Source organism: Taudactylus pleione, unplaced genomic scaffold, assembly GCF_031769625.1.
Source record: "Taudactylus pleione unplaced genomic scaffold, aTauple2 ptg000757l, whole genome shotgun sequence".
Lineage (NCBI taxonomy): Eukaryota > Metazoa > Chordata > Amphibia > Anura > Myobatrachidae > Taudactylus > Taudactylus pleione.
The window spans coordinates 5,467,656-5,491,519 of record NW_028285159.1 but is presented as its reverse complement, the minus strand read 5'-3'; the positions used below and the strand labels follow the sequence as shown (position 1 = coordinate 5,491,519).

Sequence of the window (23,864 nt, the reverse complement as noted above, 5' to 3'; positions counted from 1 at the left end):
TAGCCACTGCTCCAAAGGCTCTCGGTACTGATGGCTATTATGGAAGTGTTTCTCAGATACAAAGGGGTGACTTTCATCCCTTTAATTAAACAAACTTCTGATTAAAGCAGAATGTCCAGAGATCCTGATGGATCGTGTTTTCGCTAGACATGTCCTGAAAGAACATGGATGGATTGTAAATACACCTAATCAAGTTTGATTCCTTCTTAATTGAGATTGTTTTTAGAAATGATGTTTGACACCAGACTACTGATGAAAGAACCTTGTTCTCTTGGAGAAACACTCCGTTTCCAGGCTGGGTTCTGTTGGATAAATTGACACCATCTCTTTGCTATGTACAGTGTTCGAATATGGTGGTGACTTCCAGTTGCTTAATTTGTGAATGTTCTAGTTGTGGAAAAAGTGGAACAAACTTATGTTCACCTGAGCTCTTGGACGAACTTGCGTCAACAGCCTTTTTCTCGGTCAGTCTTGTGGTTGCGGAGAAGCAATATTACATACTGTACCTAAATTTGGGACTGGTCATTTGTAGCTACAGACGCCAACCTCAGAGTTTAGATGGCTGTGGTGGGTCGTCTGTTCTAGTGGAGATGGGCTGAAGAGTTGCCTACTATTAAATGTACTAGAACTTTGTACAGCATACAATGGTGTAATTAGGACAGAAAATATTTTACAGGAAAGTGCTCCAAAAACTCAGTTAGACATACTACAGCAGTGGTATACCTGCATCATCTGGGAGGAACAAAGTGTGTTCACGGCATGAGGGAAATTAACAATCATAAATTATTTATAGGAGCGATGTACACCTGGAAGGCAGAACATCTTGGCTGATGGGACATACATTTGGGAGTGTTCACTACACCCAGATATTTTTCAGAAATTGGTAAACTTATGGGGATAACCAGTCATAGATATGATTGTGTCTGGGTGGAACAATAAGATGGGTAGCTACAGCACCAAAACAAGACGCAGGAGCACTGTTGGATGCCTTGGTGTTTCCTTGGCGTTATAATCTAATAAATCATATATACCCACTTGTAGCGAGGTTACATATAGTTATAAAAGAAGATGGAGAAGATGTGGCTCCAGATTGGTCCATGAGGGCCTGGTATTCAAATTAGAGCTGTCAGTATGTCCAGGAGTTATGGAATATTCCACTAGGTGAGGATTTATTAAGTCTGAGCCTTTCATCACATGGGTTTACCACAGAGGCTTTGATGGTACAGTTCAGGGGTGGCCAATCAGTCTGAGGCAAAGAGCCAAAAAATATATGTACTCAAGCGATAGAGCCAATATTAGGCGCGTGGGCAAAAATGTGGTGTGGCCTAGCTGTCTCAAGGCCATGCCCCATTTTTGTGCGCACGCCTTTGGTATAACATTTGCAGGAGCATGACCTTCTGTCACACCTCCATTTTTAGTCATGGTGGGGGCGAGCCCAGGACATTGAAAGTACGCATTTTACATAATCTTCCCAATATACATTTTTCACTGTTGATGTGAAAGAAAATGCCAGAGCAATATAGAAAACATTGAAATGGCCATGTTCGCATAAAATACATATTGAATCCAGAACCACATAAAATACATTGAGAATGCCAGTGCCCTCCAGTAGTTGTGCCCCATATGCAGGGCCCTCCACATGTGGTGCCCCTTCTGCAGGGGCCCCAGCACTAGCTCCCCCTCTACGCCCACACCCCTATGAAGAAACTTGCCTTCATGCTGGCACCGCTCCATGCTGTCAGGGCTCCCGTGTCCCATTGTCACTGCTGCTGCTTCCGCCGCCTGCTGGATCTAACTGGATCCAGGAGACGCGTGGGCTCCTCGCATCGCGGGTGACGTCAATCGCACACTGCATCACAGTGATCGCGGTGAGTGGAAAAAAATTGTGGGTCCCAGGGACCCCTCACTTAAAAAAATTGGGGTCCTACACCACTTTTTCTGGGTCCCATTACAAATTATGGGAGTTGAGGGCAGGCACCAGTTGGGACTGTGCTGGGGGGGTATATAGCAGCTGGGGTAGAGGGAGTTGGGGTAGAGCTGTGGGTAAAGGCAGGGAGAAGTTGGGGTAAAGCTGCAGCTATAGGTGAGTAAGGGCAGGCAGGGCTGGGGGTAGGGAGGGTTAAGTGCAGACAGTTGATGCAACAGTGCTGGGGGGCATGAAGGGTACTAGGGGCAGGTTGTGTGAGGGGCAATGGTATATAGCAGCTGGCGCAGTACTTGGGGGGGGGGGGGGGGGGGGGTGTATGGTGGGGTTAGTGGCAAGCAGTACTTGGGGTAAGGAGGGGGCGAGGGTAGATAACAGCTGGGGCAGTACTGCGGGCAAGGAGGAGGTTATCGACAGGAAGTGCTGGATGTAGGGAGTGGCCAGGGTAGATAGCAGCTAGGGCAGTACTGGGGGGGGGGGCAAGGAGGGGGTTTGGGGCAGAGTTGGGTCAGGATAGCAGCTGGGGCAGCACTGGGGGTAGAGAGGGGGCAAGTGTAGATGGCACCAGGGGCAGTATGGGAGGCATATATGGGAAAAGAGTTGTTAGCAGCTAGAGCAGTACTGGGGGCAAGGAACAGGTTAGGGGCAAGCAATACTGGGTGTATGGAGTGGTAAGGGTAGATAACTAGGGCAGTACTCGGGGGCAAGGAGGGTATTAGGGGCAGGCAATGGTTAGGATTGCAGTTGGGGCAGAACTGAGGGTAGGGTGGGGGTAAAGATAGACTGCACGTGGGGTAGTTTACCTCATTGTTTTTGCTGGGAGCCCCCGGCCGGGTCACTGTTACAGCTTCCTCCTGTCCCATGCAGTGTCCACCTTCCCTGCCTCCTGTGTGCAGAGCGCTCAGCTGGCTGAAGGAGCGCAGGCTGCCGGAGGGTTCCGGCACCACGACTATTCTGCTGCCCGATGGACGCCGTGCGCACAGGCTGTGGGGGAGATGCTGCGCACACAAGATGGGGGAGTCGCCGCAGCACAGCCATTGGCTGGGGGAGACACCGCAGCACAGCCATTGGCTACAGCAGCACAAACAGACCCAGCGGGTCCTACAGGACCCGATCAGTTTTAAAATCTGGGTCCCCAGTTTGCTGTAGCGCGTATTTTGCGTACCCTGCATTACTGGGAACGCTGGCCTCTGATGCGATCAGAGGCTTCTTTAGTCTCTGATGACTTTGCAGACCAGCGTTCTCAGTTCTCATGGGGGGGTTCTGCCGAGCCAGGAGCCGCATTAGAAGCTCAAAAGAGCCTCATGCGGCTCGAAAGCTGCAGGTTGTTGAATCAGCGATTCTAATGCTGAAGGTTTTTTCATACTCTTTTATGTCCACAAGACATGGAAAACTTTTTCAATCAAATTATCACTCTGCATCAAAAACTTGTGTTTCCCGATGTGAAGAGAACATTCCATAGTACAGTACTTGGCCTTTCCAGATTTCTTGTTTTTTTTTCTTCAGGAAGTACTAGTTGCTGGTTTGAGTCTAGGATCTTTAAGGGTACATGTTTTGGCATTGTTTATTTTCAAAGGAAAATATTCCAATTTTTTTTTTTTTTTTTACCGAGCTGTTCAAATCTTACCTCCCATGTAGGCATCTGGTTGTTTCATGGCACCTGAATAAGGTTCTCAGCAGAACCGTTAGTTGGTTGGAGGTGTTTCGACCTGGAAAAATATTTTTATTCATTTATTTTGCCCATTGCCTCAGTGAGCAGTTTCTGAAATTAGCGGGCTCTCTGAGATCACTCTTCCTTATATTTCATAAGGGTATGGCAGTCCGAAGGACTAAACCTTCCTTTGTGACCAAAGTGGTCTCTAGTTTTTCTTTTGCATTAAGAGATTGTAGTCCCAACTTTTTCCTAAGGAACGTCCAGAGGATGAAAAGGATTCCATGCATCTTTTAGATGTACCTTTTAAAGCTTAAGATTTGTGCACTGACCTGCCTTATATCGTATGAGTCACTGTAGAAATACTGGCCATCCTCCAAACAGAAAATCACAAGATGGATAACTGATTTTATCCACCAGGCTTATATGGGTGTAAGGCTACGCGCTCCAGATACTCAAGACACGTTCTACCAGATCAGTATGGGCCTCATTGGCTGTGTGGCATATCTCTGTGGAATAGCTATGCAAGGCTGTTGCCTAGTTTTCCTTGCATACCTTTTCAAAATCTTATAGGTTTGATCTGTTTGCATCAAGGGATGCTTTGTGTGGAAGATGCTCTGCACTTCCCATGTGCGCTCCCATAATTGGTTGCTTTAGGAACACCCCAAGGCTCTAGCATCCCTCCATGGACTAAGACATCAGGCTTTTTTTTACTAAAGTTAAATATCTTTATCTGACTCCACAGGGGGTACTGGACACTCAGTAGTGTTTCGTGTTCTCTTCTGTGTTTTTGTATGTATTTCCTCCTCTCCCTCATATAACTCCATTCTGTCTTTTTGGGCTTTGTTGGGCTACTTTCTTCTCATTCTTCCCCAAGGTTCCAGTATGGCACATGGAGTCAGAATATTAAATTAGGATTTTTTTGTTAAATCTTTCTCTATGCACCTTTTCTGCTTTACACTTGCAGATTCTCTTGCACAAAACACACACAACCGGTGAAAATATTACAATGATACAAAACCCTTAAGTTTCTATCACCTGATAGTCAAGTTACTGCTTCAAATTAATGGTGCCGTATTGTATGACTGAAATCCAGGGAAAATCTGAAAGATTGCTAGATTACATGAGTCCATTTTATAATCCTTTAATTTAAATGCATAACAAACAGCATTTTTATAGCAGTTGGCACCAATATTGTAAATATCCTACTCTGTAAAGCTAAAATGAAAATATAGCTGGCACATAATTCTATATTTGTAGACCGCTCTTATCATATTGGGCAGTAAAATGGAACATTAAATAATGAAGTCATCTTTTTTAAACATTCCTGAAACATGAACAAGCTGTTAAAAGCATTGTTTGGGTTATTTTATATTAAGTAAGCAATTTGAGTGTTACCGGCCAGTTGCGTATATTCTTTCACACTGATCTAGTCTCTGCAAAAAATCACATGGACCTCATGCCCAATTGTGAAATACCACGGGTATGAACGCTCCCGTTACTGGTGGTATTCAATAAAAGAAAAAAATGCACGTGGGGAAAAAGAAACCCTACTTACTGGTCCATTAGTTTCCAATGGTCTCTGGCTCCGGGTCATCTCCCCTCCATCTTTGCACTGGGGAGGGGGCAGCTTGGAGGGGAGTTTAGTTCCCCCTGCGGCTTCACACACACCATATTTGCACACACCGCTGCTGCAGGAGACCGGGTACTGACACTGGAGGGAAAAGACACCGCTTTGGAAGCTTTTCTCAGTAATTAAGCTAGTTGGAAACTTAGTTTCTTAGTCATTAGGAGGGGTGCCGCTGGGGTCCCAGAGTATTTTTCTTGAAAGTATGGATTTTAGGGAAAATTTGTCATGCTCTGGAGGTGCGCAAAATAAAAAAACCTCCTGATGCTCAAAGAATCAAAAATCCTGCACCTAATTGAATAGCAAAAATCCCGCACCTGCAGGAAAAATCCTGCAGGTGCAGTATTTTTGCACCGAATTGAATATGCCCCTTAAGCTGGGCATACACGTCCAGATAAAATGCCTGTCAGACCGACAGACATTTTATCTGGCAGCATGCCAGCCGCAGATGTCCGCGGCATACCCTGAGATTTCTCAGTGTATTAGCCCGACATCTGCGCTCCGCCCCCAGGGGGAGGAGACATTTCCCTGTTCTTTCCGTGGGACGGAGTACAGGAAATGTCTGTCGGGCGCGGCTGGGCATACACAGCCCGATGCGGCTGACTGTTTACCTGTTAAATATTTCATCTAACGGGCATGCTGGACAATCTGGCATGACAGACCGAGCAATATTTAACCCTCGCTCACCCGCACACACGCTACAATTTTCGGGGCGATCCGTGGATATCGGGCGGATCGCCCCGATAAATGTAGCGTGTATGGCCAGCTTAAGTGGTAGAATCTTTCATGACCTAAATGCTGCAGACAAGGTAACAGAATTAAGTTTGTGGGAGGTGCAGGAAAGATGTTAAAGCTGTGCAGCTTTAATGTTTAATGGAAGCCATTTGTATTGGATTGGAATGATCTTTTGTTGTTTTTATTTGAACATATATTTTCCTTTATGCACCTTTGCAGGAATTTCAGACCCCCACTGTTAATGTAAAAGACCGCTTCACACAAAAAACTCCAAACTCTGCACCGCAGAAATGGTTAGATAGAAGTTGGAGACAAACTGCAAGTGGTGGTCTGCGTCACACCCCAACACCATATAAACAGGATGCCATGAGTGCTGCACGGATGCAACTTGCACAACAGGTTTGGATCTTTTACTGTAAACACATGACAAATACATTCCAGAATGCAAGTATGAGGGTGAGTGCTGAAGGCCATTGCCTAATGAGTGAATCCTTAGAAATTATAATGGCAAAGCTGTGTCCTAAATATCAGAGCTGCACGCATTGTTTACAAACTTAAAACTTCTTTAAAATAACCCCACACATTTTTTGTATATGTGTGAAAAAGCTAGCTTGCGTTCTTGAACTTAATACTTTTGTGTATCAGAAGTTGCATACTTTGGTCATACACCTATCCTTTTTGCGCAAGATGACTGGTGACTTAAGCGGCCCATACTCTGTGCGATCAGTCAGCCGTTCCGACTGGTTGATTTTGCTGCTATATCGCACCGTATATGGGCATGATATCAGAGTGCGTGTACCTCTGGGGTCGTACATCGCACCCACAGATCTTACTGCAGGTTCAGTTGATCTGGGGATGCGATGTGCGATCCCATGTAGCGCCATGCGGGGGTAGGGACGAGCCGGCTTATGTCGGACGTCTGAACCGCGTTGCATTTTGCATATCGTACCGTGTATGGGCCACTTTAGATTCCCCGCCGCGGGTAGCCATTCTCATACTTGCATACTTTTTTCCCTGAGTTTTTATGTCTAATGCTGGGTACACACTGACTGATATATTGGCCGATCAATTGATTGGCCAATATATCTGCTGCATGTCGGCCAGTGTGTACCCGCGGTATGTCTGTGAACGGCGCCGTTCAGACATATCACATTGGCTGTGCTGCACAGCCGATGGACAGATATGTCTGTAGACCGCCCGTACACACACCGCCGGCGCGGGAAGGGGGGTGGGACACGCAGCAGCATGCAGATGATGGTCGTTCAGTGTGTATGAACAACCATCATCTGCAGATATATCGCTTAAGTGTGTACCCACCTTTTTAGTTGCATAAAAATTCGCTTATTGTGTACTAGGTACTTGGGTTTGGTTTATTTGACATAATGGAATTGGTATAAACTTGCAGATTGAGACGCGTATTTTAAAAAGTTGCATGATGAAGCCAAGTTCAGCGTTCCCGCTAGGCTGTTTTAGAGGGGTGCCGCGCCCTGCACTATTTCTAAAGGGCAGAAAGCACCCTGCCCTCAGCAGTGCCCTGCTAAAAAAGCCTGCAGATGCCATGCCCACCCGTGGGTCGCAGTGTCCCATCGGTGGGGAAATCTTCGGTGTAGCGGTCACCATCGGGGAATGGATGCATGGGGACAGCCCGGCATGTCTGTTAGTGCCGGGCACGCTCCCAAGAGTGACAAAAAGGAGAAGCATCTTAAAGATGACCGCCTTTTCATTGGCCACACCCTTTTTTTGGGGCGCACGCAGGTGTACGGAGCCCTGCCCGCTGCCGGTCCTAGAGTGAACACTATAAGTTGCAAAGTTTGTGGCTCACAAAATGTGGTTACATGGTTTTTGTCAGTCTATCCTCTTAACAGAAAAATAAGTGCAAAACACTGGGTGCGTGCTTAAAGTTAACGCCAACAGGCACAATTGGTAAGCTGTAATTTATTACACTAAGCATTAAAATCAATCAATAATCATAAAAATGATGACCAATAAATAGATCCTAGCGGACAATATAAGTAAAATGGGGTATACACATTTCTACTTCAGGGTCCATAGGGGGTCCACAGGGTTGACCTTGGGGTATAGCTGGATCTGGATCCATGGGCACCACGCAGTTAAAGCTTTGCTGCTCCCAGGATGCACTTGGGTCCGTCCTCCTCTATACCCCGCCCCGGCCACAGGCACCTCAGTTTTAGTTGGTGCCCGGCCGGAGTCGGGTCACCCTGCACAGTGGGGCTGCATAAGCAGCCCCTAAGCTTTATTCTTTATTTAAAAAAAAAAAGATGATTTTATTTTTACTGCTTCAGAGCGGCAGCATCAGACTGTCCATCTGGACGTCTACGCTGCCGCTCCAACAGCCCCGCTGGCGCTGCGACGCCGGTACTGATCCGGGAATCGCAGCGGGACCCCGGAGTCAGTACTAGCGTGGCTCCGGGAACTCCCAAGGACTGCTGCCGGACTGAAGGGGCCAGGTAAGCCGCGTGCAGCGCTGTCAGCGCTGCACGCGGGGAAAATGCAGTCTTCATGCCGCCGGTCTCTGGGGACAGACCGGCGGCGCTAGTAGTGGCGGCGGGCTCCCCCTCTTCAGGAATACCCCGCGTGTCCGCTGGCCCCCGGGGTGTAAGTACCGGCGGGGAACCGGCTTCCCCGGGGGGTTTAGTACTAGCAGGGGAGGCAGCCTTCCCTGCTTCAGCGCTCCTCCCCTCAGCCCAGCGCGCCTTCTCTCATGTGTGCTGGCGTCGCTGGGCTGTTATCTCTCGGCCACTCCTCCTCAGAGCTCTCCGGCGGCTATCTTCAGGCAGCATCGCAGAGCTCCCAGGCAGGCTTCCAGTGGACCAGTCCCCCTGCGTACCTCTCCCCCTGCAAAGGACAGTGTTCACAGCGCTATAGCCCTCCCAGACACTGAATCTGGGAGGTTGATTGCCCTCCCAGACACTGAATCTGGGAGGTTGATTGTAGCGGAAGGTGCAGTGAGTATAACTTCTCTGCATGGTATGTGACTTTTTGCTAGTGCTGCTGTCTGTGCTTATTTTGTACTTACTGTCAGCTTTTTACCTATCCCTTTCCTTCTCCAACGGCCCGCAGGTGCGTGGGGGAGGGGTGTTCTTTCTGTGTACCTCACTTATATAAATCTACGTATTTGTGAGGTCCGTCACATACTGCGGTGTGCTCCTCAGTACCATATTGTGGGCTGTTTGGGTTGCATACTTGGGAGTGCGTGGGTGTTATACGCCTTACCTCGTTTCGGTGAGACACCTTTTTTTGCAAAAAAATTTGTCATGTCTGATGAGGGGAATGAGCGCTCCGAGGCTCCTGTGTTGTTTTCCTGCCGACGCTGTTCGGCAGGGGTTGACGGGGCAGATTTGTCTCAGGACGGTCTGTGCGGGCGGTGCCAGTTGGTACCTGGACCCTCTAAACCCCCGGTGGCGCAGGATCCTCCGTGGGCAATGTTTACGCAAGTGCTGGCGTCAATCGCGGACCGACTTGCGGTCCCGACTGCGGCCCCTTCTAGGGCGTTGCCCCAGCCTACCATGCCCCGTTCCCCGGGTGTGACTCGTCTGGTGCAGTCTCCTCCCGGGTCTCAGACTGTAGGTCCTTATGCGGGTTTGCCGGTATACGTGCAAACCCCCATGGTGCCGCAGCAGTCGATGGTACCTTTTCAGGGGTATCCTCAGGCAGTACCCCCGCCTTGGGTGGACGTCCTCTCCAGCTCTGTTCAGAGTCTGGCGGCTTCGTCATCGGCTTTTCAACATATGTTGCACAGTGATTTGCCCCCACGGCATTCCGGCTTCACTGGCGGCTCAGTTCACGGACACGGACGTGTCTTCGGATGACTGGGAGATCCATGAAGACTGACTCGGATGCCGGGGCCCAGGAGATGGAGGCTGTCTTCCATTAATGTGCCGGCATTGGTTAGGGCGGTGCGGGCCAACCTTCACATTGAGGAGGATGTGCCCGCCCCCAGGTCAAAATACCCAAATTTTATAAAGGCCAAGGTAGCTTCGACGGTTTTTCCCCTGTCCGATCAATTGACGGATCATATGGCAGGGGCCTGGCAGTTGCCCAGCAAGAGGATCCAACCGCAGAAGCGGTTGGCTTCGAACTATCCGTTTCCGGAGGCTCATTGCAGGAAGTGGGAAACTCCTCCTGCGGTGGATTCCCACGTTACCCGCTTAATTAAAAGCGCTACGCTGCCTTTGCCGTCGATCTCCTCCCTGAAGGATCCCACGGACAGGAAGGTGGAGACTTGTTTGAAGTCTATCTACTCTCTCTCGGGGGCTGTGGCCCGTCCGTCCATGGCAATCTCTTGGGTGGCTAAGGCCATCGAGAGCTGGGCCAATGCTTTGGAGGATACCTTTCCGGAAGATGCTCCGGAGATCCAGAGAGCGTTGATAGGTCAAATGAGGGATGCGGCTTCCTACATTGGGGAAGCATCGTTAGACGCAAGCCTGCTAACCTCTCTGGTGTCGGCTGCAGCTGTGTCGGCGCGTCGGTCCTTGTGGCTGAGGTCTTGGAGAGCTGACGCTGACTCTAAAAAGGGACTGGAGGCCTTACCTTTTAATGGGGAGTTGCTTTTTGGTCCAGACTTAGCCAGAGTGTCCACAATTTTGTCCAAGTCTAAATCAGCCTTCCTCCCTTCGGCTTCTGCTCCTACCAAGGTACGGAGCTCTGCTTTTCGGTCCTTTCGGGTTCAGGGCAAGGCAAAAGGTCAGTCCTTCCCGAGGCAGTCGACGACCAAGGCCGCTTCTAAGCCCAAGAAGCAGCCCTGGAGTGCCAGGCGCCCTTCATCCAAGCAGGAAGATAAACCTTCTGCCTGATGGGACGGGCCTCCCTCTGGGGGACCCCAGAGTGGGAGGCCGACTTCTTCTATTTGCCCAGTGCTGGCACAATACCACCACGAATGCCTGGGTTCGAGAAGTGGTCTCCCAGGGGTACGCCCTGTCTTTTCGGCACAGACCGCCCCACCAGTTTTTCTGCACGAGTCCTTTACAGATTCAGGAAGCTATAGAGTCCTTGCTGACAGCAGGGGTCATTGTTCCCGTTCCTCAATTACGAGGGACGGGGTTCTATTCTTCTGTTTCTGGTGCGGAAACCCAATGGTTCTCATCGCCCTATCCTCAACTTGAAGTCTCTGAACAAATTCCTCAGAGTTCCCAAGTTCAGGATGGAAACGTTACGTTCCATCATTCTGGCGATGGAACCGGGGGATTACATGGTGTCCCTGGATATCCAGGACGCCTACCTCCATGTTCCGATAGCACCTTCGCACCAGCGATATCTGAGGTTCGCTATCCTTCAACACCATTACCAGTTCTGGGCGCTACCCTTTGGTCTCTCCACGGCACCGAGGGTGTTCACGAAGATTATGGCGGTCATGGCCGCACATCTTCGGAACCAGAATGTACGGCTACTACCGTATCTGGACGACCTCCTGTTGCTGGCGAGTTCCCCCGGAGGTACTGCTTCATCATCTCCACTTGACGGTCGCTTGCCTGCAAGCGCACGGGTGGCTGATAAATTGGAAAAAGTCCTCCCTGATTCCATCTCAGCGGATGGTTCATTTGGGAGCCCTGCTGGATTCTCGGCAGCAAAGGATCTTCCTGACCCCAGAGAAGGTCTCCTCCCTGCAGCTGAGGATACACAGTTGCCTGAGCAGTTGCCGCCTGTCGGTCCATTCGGCTATGAGGGTTTTGAGCTCCATGGTGTCAACATTCGACATGGTGGAATTTGTCCAGTTCCATTCCCGGCCTCTGCAGGGGCTGATTCTATCGGAATGGAACGGGTTACCTCACCGGATCCGCTCTCAGTTGCTGGTGTTGTCCCCGGAGGTTCGGCAGTCTTTGGCTTGGTGGCTTCAGACAGCTCATCTGGTCGAGGGGCGTCCCTTTTGGATCCCGGACTGGGTCCTGCTCACGACGGATGCCAGTCTTCGGGGTTGGGGGGCAGTGACCGGCTCGTTGTCACTTCAGGGTCGTTGGTCTGCGGAAGAAGCTCTTCTTCCCATCAACATTCTGGAACTGCGGGCGGTTTATCGGGCCCTGCAGTCGTCCGGTCCCGCTCTTTACGGACGGGCGGTTCAGGTGCAGTCCGACAACGCCACCATGGTGGCGTATATCAACCACCAAGGAGGAACTCTAAGTCGGTCAGCAATGTCGGAGGTATCTCGCATCCTTGCTTGGGCGGAGTGTCACATTCCAGCGATCTCGGCAGTCTTCATTCCCGGAGTCCTCAATTGGGAGGCAGACTTCCTCAGCCGTCACGACGTGCATCCCGGGGAATGGTCGCTTCACCCAGAGGTGTTTCAGCTACTCGTGGACAGGTGGGGGCTGCCGGAGCTGGACTTGATGGCCTCCCGTCACAATCACAAGTTGCCCGTTTACGGGTCAAGGACAAGAGACGCAGGCGCCAGTCTGGTAGACGCGCTGTCGGTGAAATGGACGTTTCACCTGGCGTATTTGTTTCCGCCGATATCCTTACTTCCTCGGGTTCTGCGGAAATTCAAGCAGGACTGCGGCACGCTCGTGCTGGTTGCTCCGGCGTGGCCCAGACGTCCTTGGTACTCCGATCTGAGGTGTCTCTCCATCGACGCTCCGTACCTTCTTCCTCAGCGTCGGGACCTGTTGTCTCAAGGGCCCTGCCTTTACCCGGATCTGGGTAGGCTGTCTTTGACAGCGTGGCTCTTGAGACAGCCGTCTTGAGGTCTAGGGGTTTCTCCAGTTCAGTCATTGGTACCATGCTTAGGGCACGCAAGCCTGCCTCCGCACGGATTTACCACAGGGTGTGGCGCACTTACTTTCAGTGGTGTGAATCCAGAAACTATGATCCTCAGGTGTTCCGGGTTTCCAGAATCTTGGAGTTCCTTCAATCAGGTTTGGACCTCGGCTTACGCCTGGCCTCTCTGAAGGTTCATGTGTCTGCTTTGTCCGTGTGGTTTCAGCGATGGATTGCTACACTACCGGATGTTCACACCTTTTTCCAGGGTGTTCTCTCCCTTCGTGCCTCCTGTGGCTCCTTGGGACTTGGCGGTGGTGCTACGGGTCTTGCAGGGTCATCCTTTTGAGCCTCTTGAGGTGGTGGACCTCAAGTGGCTGACGTTCAAGACAGTTTTTCTCCTAGCAATTGCTTCTGCCAGGAGGGTGTCAGAGTTGGGGGCGCTTTCCTGTCGCCCTCCTTTTCTGATTTTTCATCAGGACAGAGCGGTGCTCCGCACTCGTCCTGAGTTTTTGCCCAAAGTGGTCTCGAAGTTCCACATTAATCAGGAACTTGTTGTACCAGCTTTCCAGTCGCCTGATCTTTCAGCTGGTGAGGCTTCCTTAGATGTAGTCCGGGCACTTAGAATCTATGTGGATCGGACTGCTTCGGTTAGGAAGTCAGATTCTTTGTTTGTTTTCTTCGGTTTTCACAAGAGGGGTTGGCCTGCCAACAAGCAAACGTTAGCCCGTTGGCTTCGTTCCGTTATTTGTGAAGCTTATGCACAGGAGGGTTTACCTGTGCCAGCCTCTGTTAAGGCTCATTCCACTCGTTCTGTGGGTCCCTCTTGGGCTGCTAGACGTGGCGCCTCCGCTGTTCAGCTGTGTAAGGCGGCCACTTGGTCTTCAATTCAAACGTTTTTGAGGTTCTATGCGTTTGACACCTTCGCCTCTCAGGATGCATCCTTCGGGTGCCGGGTACTCCTTTCAGCACAGGAGCGTCCCCGCCCTTAGTTGAACTGCTTTGGGACATCCCCAAGGTCAACCCTGTGGACCCCCTATGGACCCTGAAGTAGAAAACAAGAGATATGGTAAGAACTTGCCTTTGTTATATCTGTTTCTACGAAGTCCATAGGGTCCACAGGGCGCCCGCCCTGACGCACCTGGCTTCAAATGGGCTGTGTGGCTGGTCACCGGTTTTCCGTCTCCCATTTCTGTGAGTATGGTTTCTTGTGTGTTCCAGTCTTCCTTCTCTCTGTTTAGTCTCCTCCGGCCTTAGCTGCTTACCAACTGAGGTGCCTGTGGCCGGGGCGGGGTATAGAGGAGGACGGACCCAAGTGCATCCTGGGAGCAGCAAAGCTTTAAATGCGTGGTGCCCATGGATCCAGATCCAGCTATACCCCAAGGTCAACCCTGTGGACCCTACGGACTTCGTAGAAACAGAGATAACAAAGGTAAGTTCTTACCATATCTCTTGTTATCCCACTTGCATTTATACACAGTCAGTCAGTAAGTTCACCTCCTTAAATGCAATTAGCAGCAGGGAATAGGATTGCACAACACTCCTGAGTATTAATCATACACCTGTAAGGAAAAAATGTTCCAGAAGAATATATAGAGCTGGAATAATTCCACTGGTCCGGTTCCTTAGCTTGAAGTCTCACTGCGATGATATTTAGTGTTAAGACACAGGGTATGTACCAATTCTCTGCAGTAGCCATTGTTTATCTTATGGTAGAGGTCAGCCGGCAACGCTAACAATTCAGACGCATATTTGTCCAGAGAGACTTCTTCCATGCTATAATGTATCCTTGCAATTGGCAAGCAGTGACTCCGTATGTGCCGCAGTGTGATATAGGGGATCACAGACTGCCTGTCCTTACAGTCAGCAAGCAGTGACTCTGTATGAGCTGCGGTATAATGAAGAGATCGCAGACGGCCAGTAAACCGCTGTCATGCGTCTCAAGGTGTACAGTGGTAATTGTGCAAGTCCATAAAGCAAAAGGGTCTGCAGGAAAAACACTGACACGTTTCTCTGTCTTTATCTGGTGACTGTTTCCTCAGAGGGTAGCTTGGATAAAGATGGAGAAACGTGTCAGTGTTTTACATCGGGTAAGAAAGGCCGTCTGCGATCTCTTTATTATACCGCGGCTCATACCAAGTCACTGGATACTTTTCAATATATAGGTGCGCCCTAATTGAGAATCAGGGAGATTCTTACATGTTTATATCCTCTTAACAGCCATGCAAGCTGCTGCAGATAATTAACCCTCATTGCATCTACTATAATTATGTAATTTAGACATGGAGTAAGTTTACTACTTTTTTTTTTTCCTTGCTGTGTGCATGGTTATATAGTGTATAGTGCTGTTGTTCCTATTTTTTTTTCCTTAACCACTTACAATAGATTATACTATAGGACTGGTTAAATGTATTGTTTCATTGAGGTGGGTGCTTTCATATGAGAGCACAAAGTACATTTATGCCTTCATAGTACCCATAATGTATTTGAATGTGGATATTTTTTGAGCTACAGTAACAGCTATTGCTGTACTTGGTGAATGAAGACTTCATATTTCATGTGACCTGAAAACTGATAGTGGTAAGATTAAAGGGAATAGTGTTCACAATGCAGAGTGTACGCCTATGTTCTGCTTCATGTTCCTTATACTAAAAACGGGAGACTGATACACAGATAGATGTCCTGTTCTTTTCTGTTCTGGCTCTCCCTAGATCAATAGTGCTTTCTGATGACCGGAACGAACTGAGAGAAATCGTAACGGACAGATACGGAGCAAACACATTTTTGTTTACTGTTCAGCAGATGTAGATCTTTCCTTGTCTGTCATTATACCATCATTTTGTTTGGTAATAGCTTGTTTTCCTGTGTATATGTCTGCCTATGGTATAAGGTCTGCTCTAGCATGTCCTATGAACTGTCATTAAGAATGATGGGATTTTTCTTCCAAAGTATACAAACTATCTCCGATCCAGCCAGTCCACTCCCCCATTTATTTAATTCATGTGTATTGATCTGTGACCTAAGGTTTTGGCTTTGAAGAGTTTCCTTACTTCTCAAAACTGTTAGCTCAATTCAAGGTAGAAATTATCTGGAACATGCCTTTGTTTCATTAATTGGCTGGATTAATACCGTTAGGATGAATCTGTTGCCGTGACACTTAGTTTTGCTTCAAACCTCACCGGCCTCCCCCTAAATTGCCCCCCCCCCCCCTCCCCAATATTCTTAAATCATTACTTTAGAATGCATATGGCAAACACGACGCACAATATTACAAGGACCTATCTCTGGAGGTGGTCTAGGTGTCCCAGGGGTCTATGTACTAAGCCTTGGGAGCTGATTGGTTGGATCTTTGTTTCCATCCACTTTCCCTCTAAAGCTTAATACATATGGGGAGATTCAGCAAGGATCGCAATTGCAAAGCTGCACGCAGGCTATTACGTCCTTGCTATTATGTAAATGCAGCATTAGGTGTATGACACACCCCTGCTGCATTTGCGATCCCAGCACTGGCACGGAGGTTGCAGGTTGGGATCACCATCGCAACCATCGATGGTGGACGGCGCAGGATCGCCAGCCAGCTGTGTAAGCCTCAGCTTACTCAGACTGGCCGGCTTGCGAGCCCAGGACACTGCGTCTGTCGACTCTGGGTTTGCCACTTTCACGGAAAACTGGGAGGAGGTGTGCCCATTTCCGGGAACGGCTGCCACCTCCACACCACCCCTTAAATGCCTCTGCCTGTCAATCAGGCAGAGACCTAGGACTGCTTGTAACCATGCAGGACCCATTCTGCACACTCGCAGAATGGGTCCTGCGCATGCGCAGATTCCCGATACTTGAGTGCACTGCTGAATCGGGCCCATAGACCCCTCATTCTTTAAACTTTTATTACATAGCGACCCGACTCCCCCCAATGTGTCATATGGAGTCATCCGAAATCTAATTGTGTGGGTTTCAACTGGAAGCCTGGGTAAGCATTCCATATTCTCCCTATTATGGCTTCCCAGGTTGAGACTATCTAAAGCAGTGCTGGGCAATAAGTGACTCTCCAGCTTTTAAACTACAAATCCCAGCAGGGCATGCTGGAATGTTTAGTTCTAAAACAGCTGGGGGGCACGCTTAACCATCCCTAATCCAGTGCTTCCCAAACTTTTTTTGAATCATGGCGCCCTAGAGTATCAGCATTGTTTTCACTGAACCCTAAGTTTAACTTTGTTGATTAAATTCAGAAAACAAATTAAAGTAGTAAAGTGAAGTAAATTGTGCTTAAATGTTATCATTGGGTGATGGTGAACAGGTTTTTGCTTTTGTTTGCCCACATTTACATTACATTGACCATAAATAAGTTGATTTGGTGCTGGACCAATACCTGAGACATCTCTACAAGTGTCCCGGGGTGCCAGGGCACACAGTTTGGGAACCACTGCCCTAATCTAAAGTCTCCTTGCATCATCCAGTTATATCACATGCTCTGATTATTCCAGTCTGCAATAAAATATCGCCCCCTCTGAGTCCGATAATTCCTGTTTTTAATAAACTGGAATTTCAGCCATGTGGTCACCCGTCCTTTTTTTAAACTGACATTCCAGGGAATATCCGACTACTGAATGAAGTTACCCATGATCTAGTCTTTCCCATATTCATAGGCCTACAAACTAAATTTGCTATACCACATAGATACTTTTATCAATATCTACAGCTCCAACCTTTTCATTTTCAGGGAAGTCACATATGATTGGCAGACTAACCATTTGTGAATATCTTATGAAGTACTAGGGGTCCAATATCCACACTGGTATGCAGGGCTCAATTAGTCAGATCTGAACTTAAAGATCCACATGAGCTGGCATGGGAGGCTGATTTTCAGGAGACTTTGGTATATAGGTCGCCTCAGTCATCAGTGTCCAATGTAGCATATAGTTCCAGAAAATGCTTATAATCCTCTATAGGTGGCATTATGTTTCCTCCAGACTAAATTAAAATGCATCCCACTGTGTCCAGTTTGTTTGCAATGTGGAATGGACATTGGAACATTTTTGCATATTTGCTGGGACTGCTTGAAACTGGCTCCCTTTTGGAACAAGATTAGATCTCTTGCCAACTCCATTTTTAGGTTTAGATATACCTTTCCATCTTGAGTACGATCTTCTACCACTAAGGAACATATTCAATTAGGTGCAAAAAGCCGTTTTTGGCGAAAGTTTTGCCGGTGATGTCATTTCGCCAGGCGAAACCTTATCCCTGTATTCAATTGCAAAGTCAGTGCATTGGAATCGGCAAAAGATTTTCCTATGAAAGCTGGCGGAAAAAAGTGCAGAATTGGGGTTTTGGGGTGCAAATTTGTGGTAACCACCCTGCACACTTGGGACAGCCCCCACAAAGGTAAACTGTCAAACATTTAAACAAAAAAAAAAACTAAACACCCCAAAAAAGTACTTTCAATTTGGGGGTAAAAAAAAATAGCGAAATAGACTCATGGGGCGTCCCTAAGTATGCCCCAGGTGTCTTTAAGATTGCAGGTGCTTGCGGCAGGTGGGATATTTAAGTTTTATAAATTTCACATTAGCAACTTCAAAATATGCTAGCACCCATTTTCATGTACCCCAAATTTGCCTGGACTAGTTATTTTGATGAAAAAATATTGCTTAATGCCATTCTTCACCACTCTTGCAAAGACGCTAATAGCAAGCAAATGAGAGAACTAAAGTACCCAGAATAGCTTTATTAGGGGTACTAGAACACCCCTATAGTGATCCCCTATGTTAGTGCAGCTTTTCGGGGGGTACAGGCTTTTCCCCATTTTTTGACAGGACTTTTCGCTAGTTCCAAATTCGCCGGGTGCCGCTTCCTAATTGAATACGAGGATAAGCGATGATGTGCGCGATACTTTTTTGCATGGAAAACAGCAAACTCCGGCATGCTAAAAGTACTCTACTTTTCGCGGCTAATTAAATATGCCCCTAAGTATTCCAGATGCCTCCCATAACCAACATAAATTGCTCAGGCATATGATAGTCACATGTCACCCAGCTGCAGCTTGGAAACACTCAGATGGCATATATGACCAGCATACTGTAACTCTTTCAAGAGCTTTACCAAGTTATGGGAACCTTGGACTTCACACTTTCAGGTTCCTCCAGCGTTCAGCTAACCTTTTTATCCTAGATTAATTGTTTTAGATACTGACTTGTTCCTAATGAAGATTACCTGTATACAGATATCTGCGGTGGGTCCAGCTGGGCGGTCTTTCCACAACCCTCTCCCTTCTCCTATATGGATGGCCACACCATTCCTTTCTCTTGCTCTTTTCGTTTACATTTAATCAGGATGGGCCTTTGTTTCCTATCTTCAACCTTGGATCTCATTATTGCTTTTAGAATTTGGCATAAGAATACTGTGTTACAGTTAGGCCAATATTCAATTAGCGGTGAAAAGTCGTAATCTACGAAAAAGTATCGTGGATGACGTCATTTTGCCAGGTGGAAAGTTTCCTCCATAATCAATTACAAACACTTTTTTCGCGTACGTGAAAATGCAATGTAATAGGCGAAAAAGATTCGCCTATGAATAGGTGTCGGAAAAAATGGCAAAATCTCTATTTTAGGGTGCGAAGGTGGGGAAATCACTCAGCACCCTTGGGATAGACCCCCCAAAGGATAACTGTGTCAAAAAAAACCTTTAAAAAAAGTGAGGCACACCGTAAAAAATTACTTAGAAAATGGTGGCGAAAGTGCAAAGTCGGGGTACAAACTTTCTTTAAACTAGCGAAATAGACTTTTGGGGGGGGGGGGGTGTACAAGTATGAGGGAGGTGTCTTTTTTTGGTTTGCAGGTGCATGCTTCAGGTTGGTTTCAAGTTGTTTGTTTTTTTTTTTTTGTTTTTTAAACTTTACTTTAGCGACTAAACCATTCTTGCACCCATTTTCAAGTACCCCAGGACTAATTTTCTTCCAAAAAAATCAGCAACGTGCTATTCACCACTTGTGCAAAGATGCTAAATACAAGCAATTGACACTAATGTCCCCCAATAGCCCCAATGAAGCTATTTGGGGTAATCTATATTGATCCCCAATATTAGTGCATCTTTTGGGGGGTGCAGGCTAGCGGGGGCGCACACGATAAGTTTCCGCGGCTAAAACACGTGAAGTCGGCAAAGTATTGTATGCGGATGCGAAACTAATTGATTACGGGCCTTAGTGGCTTATATTCATGTAGTTTCATGCTCCAGTTTGACTTTGGTAAGATGTTAACTTGGATTTCCATAATTGTGCTTGTTGTAGTTCAGTGTCAAAACTAGAGGTATGGCCTGATTCCTTCTTGTCCAACATTGCAGTGACTGGCCCATGAGGCCTGTGCTATGCATTACATAAGAGTTAAACGGGAAAAAAAATAGCCAAAAATATATAACAAAATATCAATGAGTTGGTATTAACTTACAAGAAAATCCTGAAAACTTGCCGTCTTCTCATAGGGTATGAAAAGTTTTAATTTTTTTCTTTTTTTTTTTTTTTTTTTTCTCTCTCAAATGCTCAGCTCTGCTGGTGTGATAAAACAGACTTGTTTGTACCTTTTTGTGTCTGTCCTGAATAAATCATTTTAATTTGTAAGCTTGGTTCTGATCTGACAAGTTTATTGTAGTGTTGTCTCTGTCTCCTGTCTCCTTTTTCAACTATAATAAACAAATCTTGACTGTTTGTGTTTTCCCCTGTGTTGTCTAGGTTGCTGATTACATCGTTAATGAATCTCCAAGATCAGTATCTGGACGAGGAATGGAGCTTGATGATTTAATTGGTATGCTAACATCTGATCCTTTCTTATCCAGAAAGGAGATTCCTCGAACTCCAGAAAACTTAAGTAAGTCCATTCTCATACTTTTTTTTTTTTTTTTTTTTTTTTAATTTGGATCCCAGAACTCATGCAACTTTAACCTGTATGTGATTGATATTTAGCTAGCATACAGATGTGTCCACATATCACTTTTGTGCAAGATGCCTGGGTAGAGATTCCTGTGCTTGTACTTTTTCCTGATTTTTGAGTGTTAATTCATTAATTGTATACGTAGCTAATAGTGTACAAGTACTGTACATTAGGATGAGTATATTTTATTGTAGAGGAGTTGGTATAAAGTAGCAGATTAAGCATAACATTGTGTGCTGCCAGTTGCTCATATAGGACTTCTGCCTTTTTGTCGTTTTACCCCGCTTATGTACTTTTTTTTTTTTTTTTTTTTTTTTCAAAAATTTTGCAATTTCATTTGCTTAGTGTACAAGACACTAATGGTGTACTAAATGCTTTAGGATTAAAAAAATATTTGCAGCAAAGGAATTGGTATAAAGTCACACATGGGGACGCATCTTTTAAAGTTGCATTGTGTGGCTAATTCGCAAAGTCCTTGGTGATTTTGTATGGTGAGATTTTAAGGTAGGTATGTGTGGATACATCTGTATTTAGTAACCAGCTATCCCTTTGTGCTTACTGTTAGAATATTAGCATTTATTTTCAGCTTTTTCTGCTCTGCTTAGTTACATTTGTAACCGCTTTAGTTTCAGATATCCGAACCTCATGGAGAAAAGCCATCCAAAGTGAAGAATTTTCCAGTGTCCAGTCCAATAGAAGAGCCATGCGTAGAGTCGACTGCTGAGCTGGAGTCTGCCCAGTGCAGTCAGGTAGACCTGAGCATGGCTTGCTTCCTGTCTACCTCTCATGTGTCTGAGCTGAATGAGTCACCTGACACAAGAATGTCTGCAAACGCTAGTAAGCCTGGCCTGCACCATCAAGTAAGCTTTAGTCAGAACACCATGCCTTTTTTGGCATGTGAAACCAACACCGCACAAGAAGACTTTGTCCAATTAATGGATCAAGAGATTTTGAAGACTTCAGTGTCGCCTTTTGTTGAAAAGAACCAAACTTTTATATTTGGAAACCAGCCCTCTAAATTAATGGACAACACAATGCTTATATCTGCACCTAGTGAAGAAAATTCTTCTGCGCAGACAACTCTTTCATGGAATTCCTCTAACATCGTAGATTATAGCAATAGTTCAGACAGTCGTGAGGTAATTCAATTTGGCATTCAACATGAAACTCTTCCAGAAGGTGTTGGGAACATAAGTCTTAACAGCACGACTAGTGCAGAGACTTCTGAAGCAGACAGAGACCACAAGAAAGTACCAAGTGAGGACCCGCTCTTGGACAATACTGAGAGTAGTTGGAAAACTATGGAGCGTAAATTGGACATTGATTCTATACGCACTCGATATGAAGCTCTTAAAAGGACCCTTTTTACATCAGATAAGAGAGATGGTGAGCACACCCCTTTGAGAGGAGTTGCTAAGCACAAATCTGAGTCAAGTCTTCTAACAGACTCTGTAAATCTGTTTAGTTCTGTAGACAAAGGATTAACACGTGTAATGACTCCATCACCAAAAGGGAGAAAGCTCTCTCTCCCACAGCTGATATCATTTTCTCCAAATGATGAAGGGCTACATGCCAAGACCACAGAGGAGTCGGATGTATTTCATTCACAGTGTGAGTTTTATATATGTTTTTTTTCTTTTTAAAACCAGCACCGACAGATTTTGCATTTCCTGACTTAAAAAAAAAAAATCTAATTCGATCACTGGTCACCAGTGATCGAGGCTGTGGAGATGTTACATTAAACCTTCAACTCAGACTCCTCTCTTAATATTGTCAAACTCTGTCGTAAATGGCATACTAGTAATAGATTTAATATAGCAAAATGGAAGTACAAGGCATTTCCATCACCACCGGGTATATTGGTCCACTTCGAGTGAGCATAAAATATATTTCTACTTCAGGGTCCATAGGGGTCCACAGGGTGACCTTGGGGGTATAGCTGGATCCTGGATCATCGGGCACCACGGAGTTAAAGCTTTTAGCTGCTCCCAGGATGCACTTGGGTCCAACCTCCCCTATACCCCGCCCCCGAGCCACAGGCACCTCTGTTTAAGATGGTGCCCGGCCGGAGTCGGGTCACCCTGCGGGGGGGGGGGGGGGGGCTGCAGGAGCAGCCCCCTAAAGCTTTTTTAACTTAAATTTATTTATTTTTTGACTACAGTTTTTTCTTTTTCTCCAGAGCGGCAGCGATGGGCTGTCTGTACAGACGCCCACGCTGCCGCTCCTTCTCCCTGCTGGCGCCGCGACGCCAGCACTGAACTGGGGATCGCGGCGGGGGAAGCCAGAGTCTGTACTAGCCGGACTCTGGCTTCCCCCGGGACTGCTGCCGGAAGACGCAGGGGAGATCAGGTAAGCCGGGCACCGCTGATTAGCGGCGGTGCGCGGGTAATTCCTTTCATATGCAGTCCCATGCCCCCGGTCTAGGGGACAGACCGGGGGCGCTAGCGGTGGCGGCGGGCCCCCCCTCTATCGGAGGCATACCCCGCCAGACCACTAGACCACCAGGGTAATTAAGCGGCAAGCGGGATGCCGCAACCTTGGGGGTTAAAGATGCTAGCCAGGGGAGGAAGCCTTCCCTGTCAGCGGCTCCTCCCCTCAGCTCAGCGCGCCTTTCAGCTAGTAGTCTGGCGTCGCTGAGCTGCAGCTACTCGGGCCACTCCTCCTCTGAGGTCTCCAGCGGCCATTTTCTTACTGGCAGCGTGGATACTCTCAGGGAGCACGCGGACCGGTCCCCCTGTGTACCTCTCCCCCGACAAGGACAGTGTACACAGCGCTATAGCCCTCCCAGACACTGAATCTGGGAGGTTGATTGTAGTGGAAAGGTGCAGTGAGTATATCTTCCTGCATGGTATGTGACTTTTGCTAGTGCTGCCTGTCTGTGTCTTTTTTCTACTTACTGTCAGCCTGTACCTATCCCTTTCCTTCTCCTACAAGCCCTACAGGTGTGCGGGGGAAGGGTGTTTCTATTGACCTCACCTATATAGATCACGTATTTGTGAGGTCCGTCACATACAGTTGTGTGCTACACGGTGCCATATTGTGGGCTGTTGTTCAGCACACTGGTGAGTGCGCACGTTTTCTTCCTAAGTCATGTCTGAGGAGGAGATTGAGCACTCCGGGGCTCCAGCATTGTTCTCCTGCAGGCGCTGTTCTGCAGGAGTGGATAGGGAGGATTTGTCACAGGACGGCCTGTGCGGACGGTGCCAGGCGGTCCCTGGTACGTCTAAACCTCCCATTTCGCAGGAGCCACCATGGGCGATGTTTTCCCAGGTGCTGGTGTCCATCGCGGACCGTCTGTCGGTCCCG

The 23,864-nt window shown here is 47.5% G+C and overlaps 1 protein-coding gene and 1 non-coding gene across 2 annotated transcripts in view; both read left to right on the top strand.

The window, feature by feature from the left end:
- HAUS6 (HAUS augmin like complex subunit 6) overlaps nt 1–23,864 on the top strand; it is an 80,258-nt gene that overhangs the window by 35,883 nt on the left and 20,511 nt on the right. Inside the window, 4 exon segments of the mRNA XM_088457327.1 lie at nt 6,157–6,336; nt 20,360–20,495; nt 21,185–21,236; nt 21,238–22,169. Of these exon segments, the coding sequence (XP_088313453.1) occupies nt 6,157–6,336; nt 20,360–20,495; nt 21,185–21,236; nt 21,238–22,169 (1,300 nt within the window).
- On the top strand, nt 15,301–15,427 carry LOC148477038 (small Cajal body-specific RNA 8). The gene has a single exon (XR_015872580.1).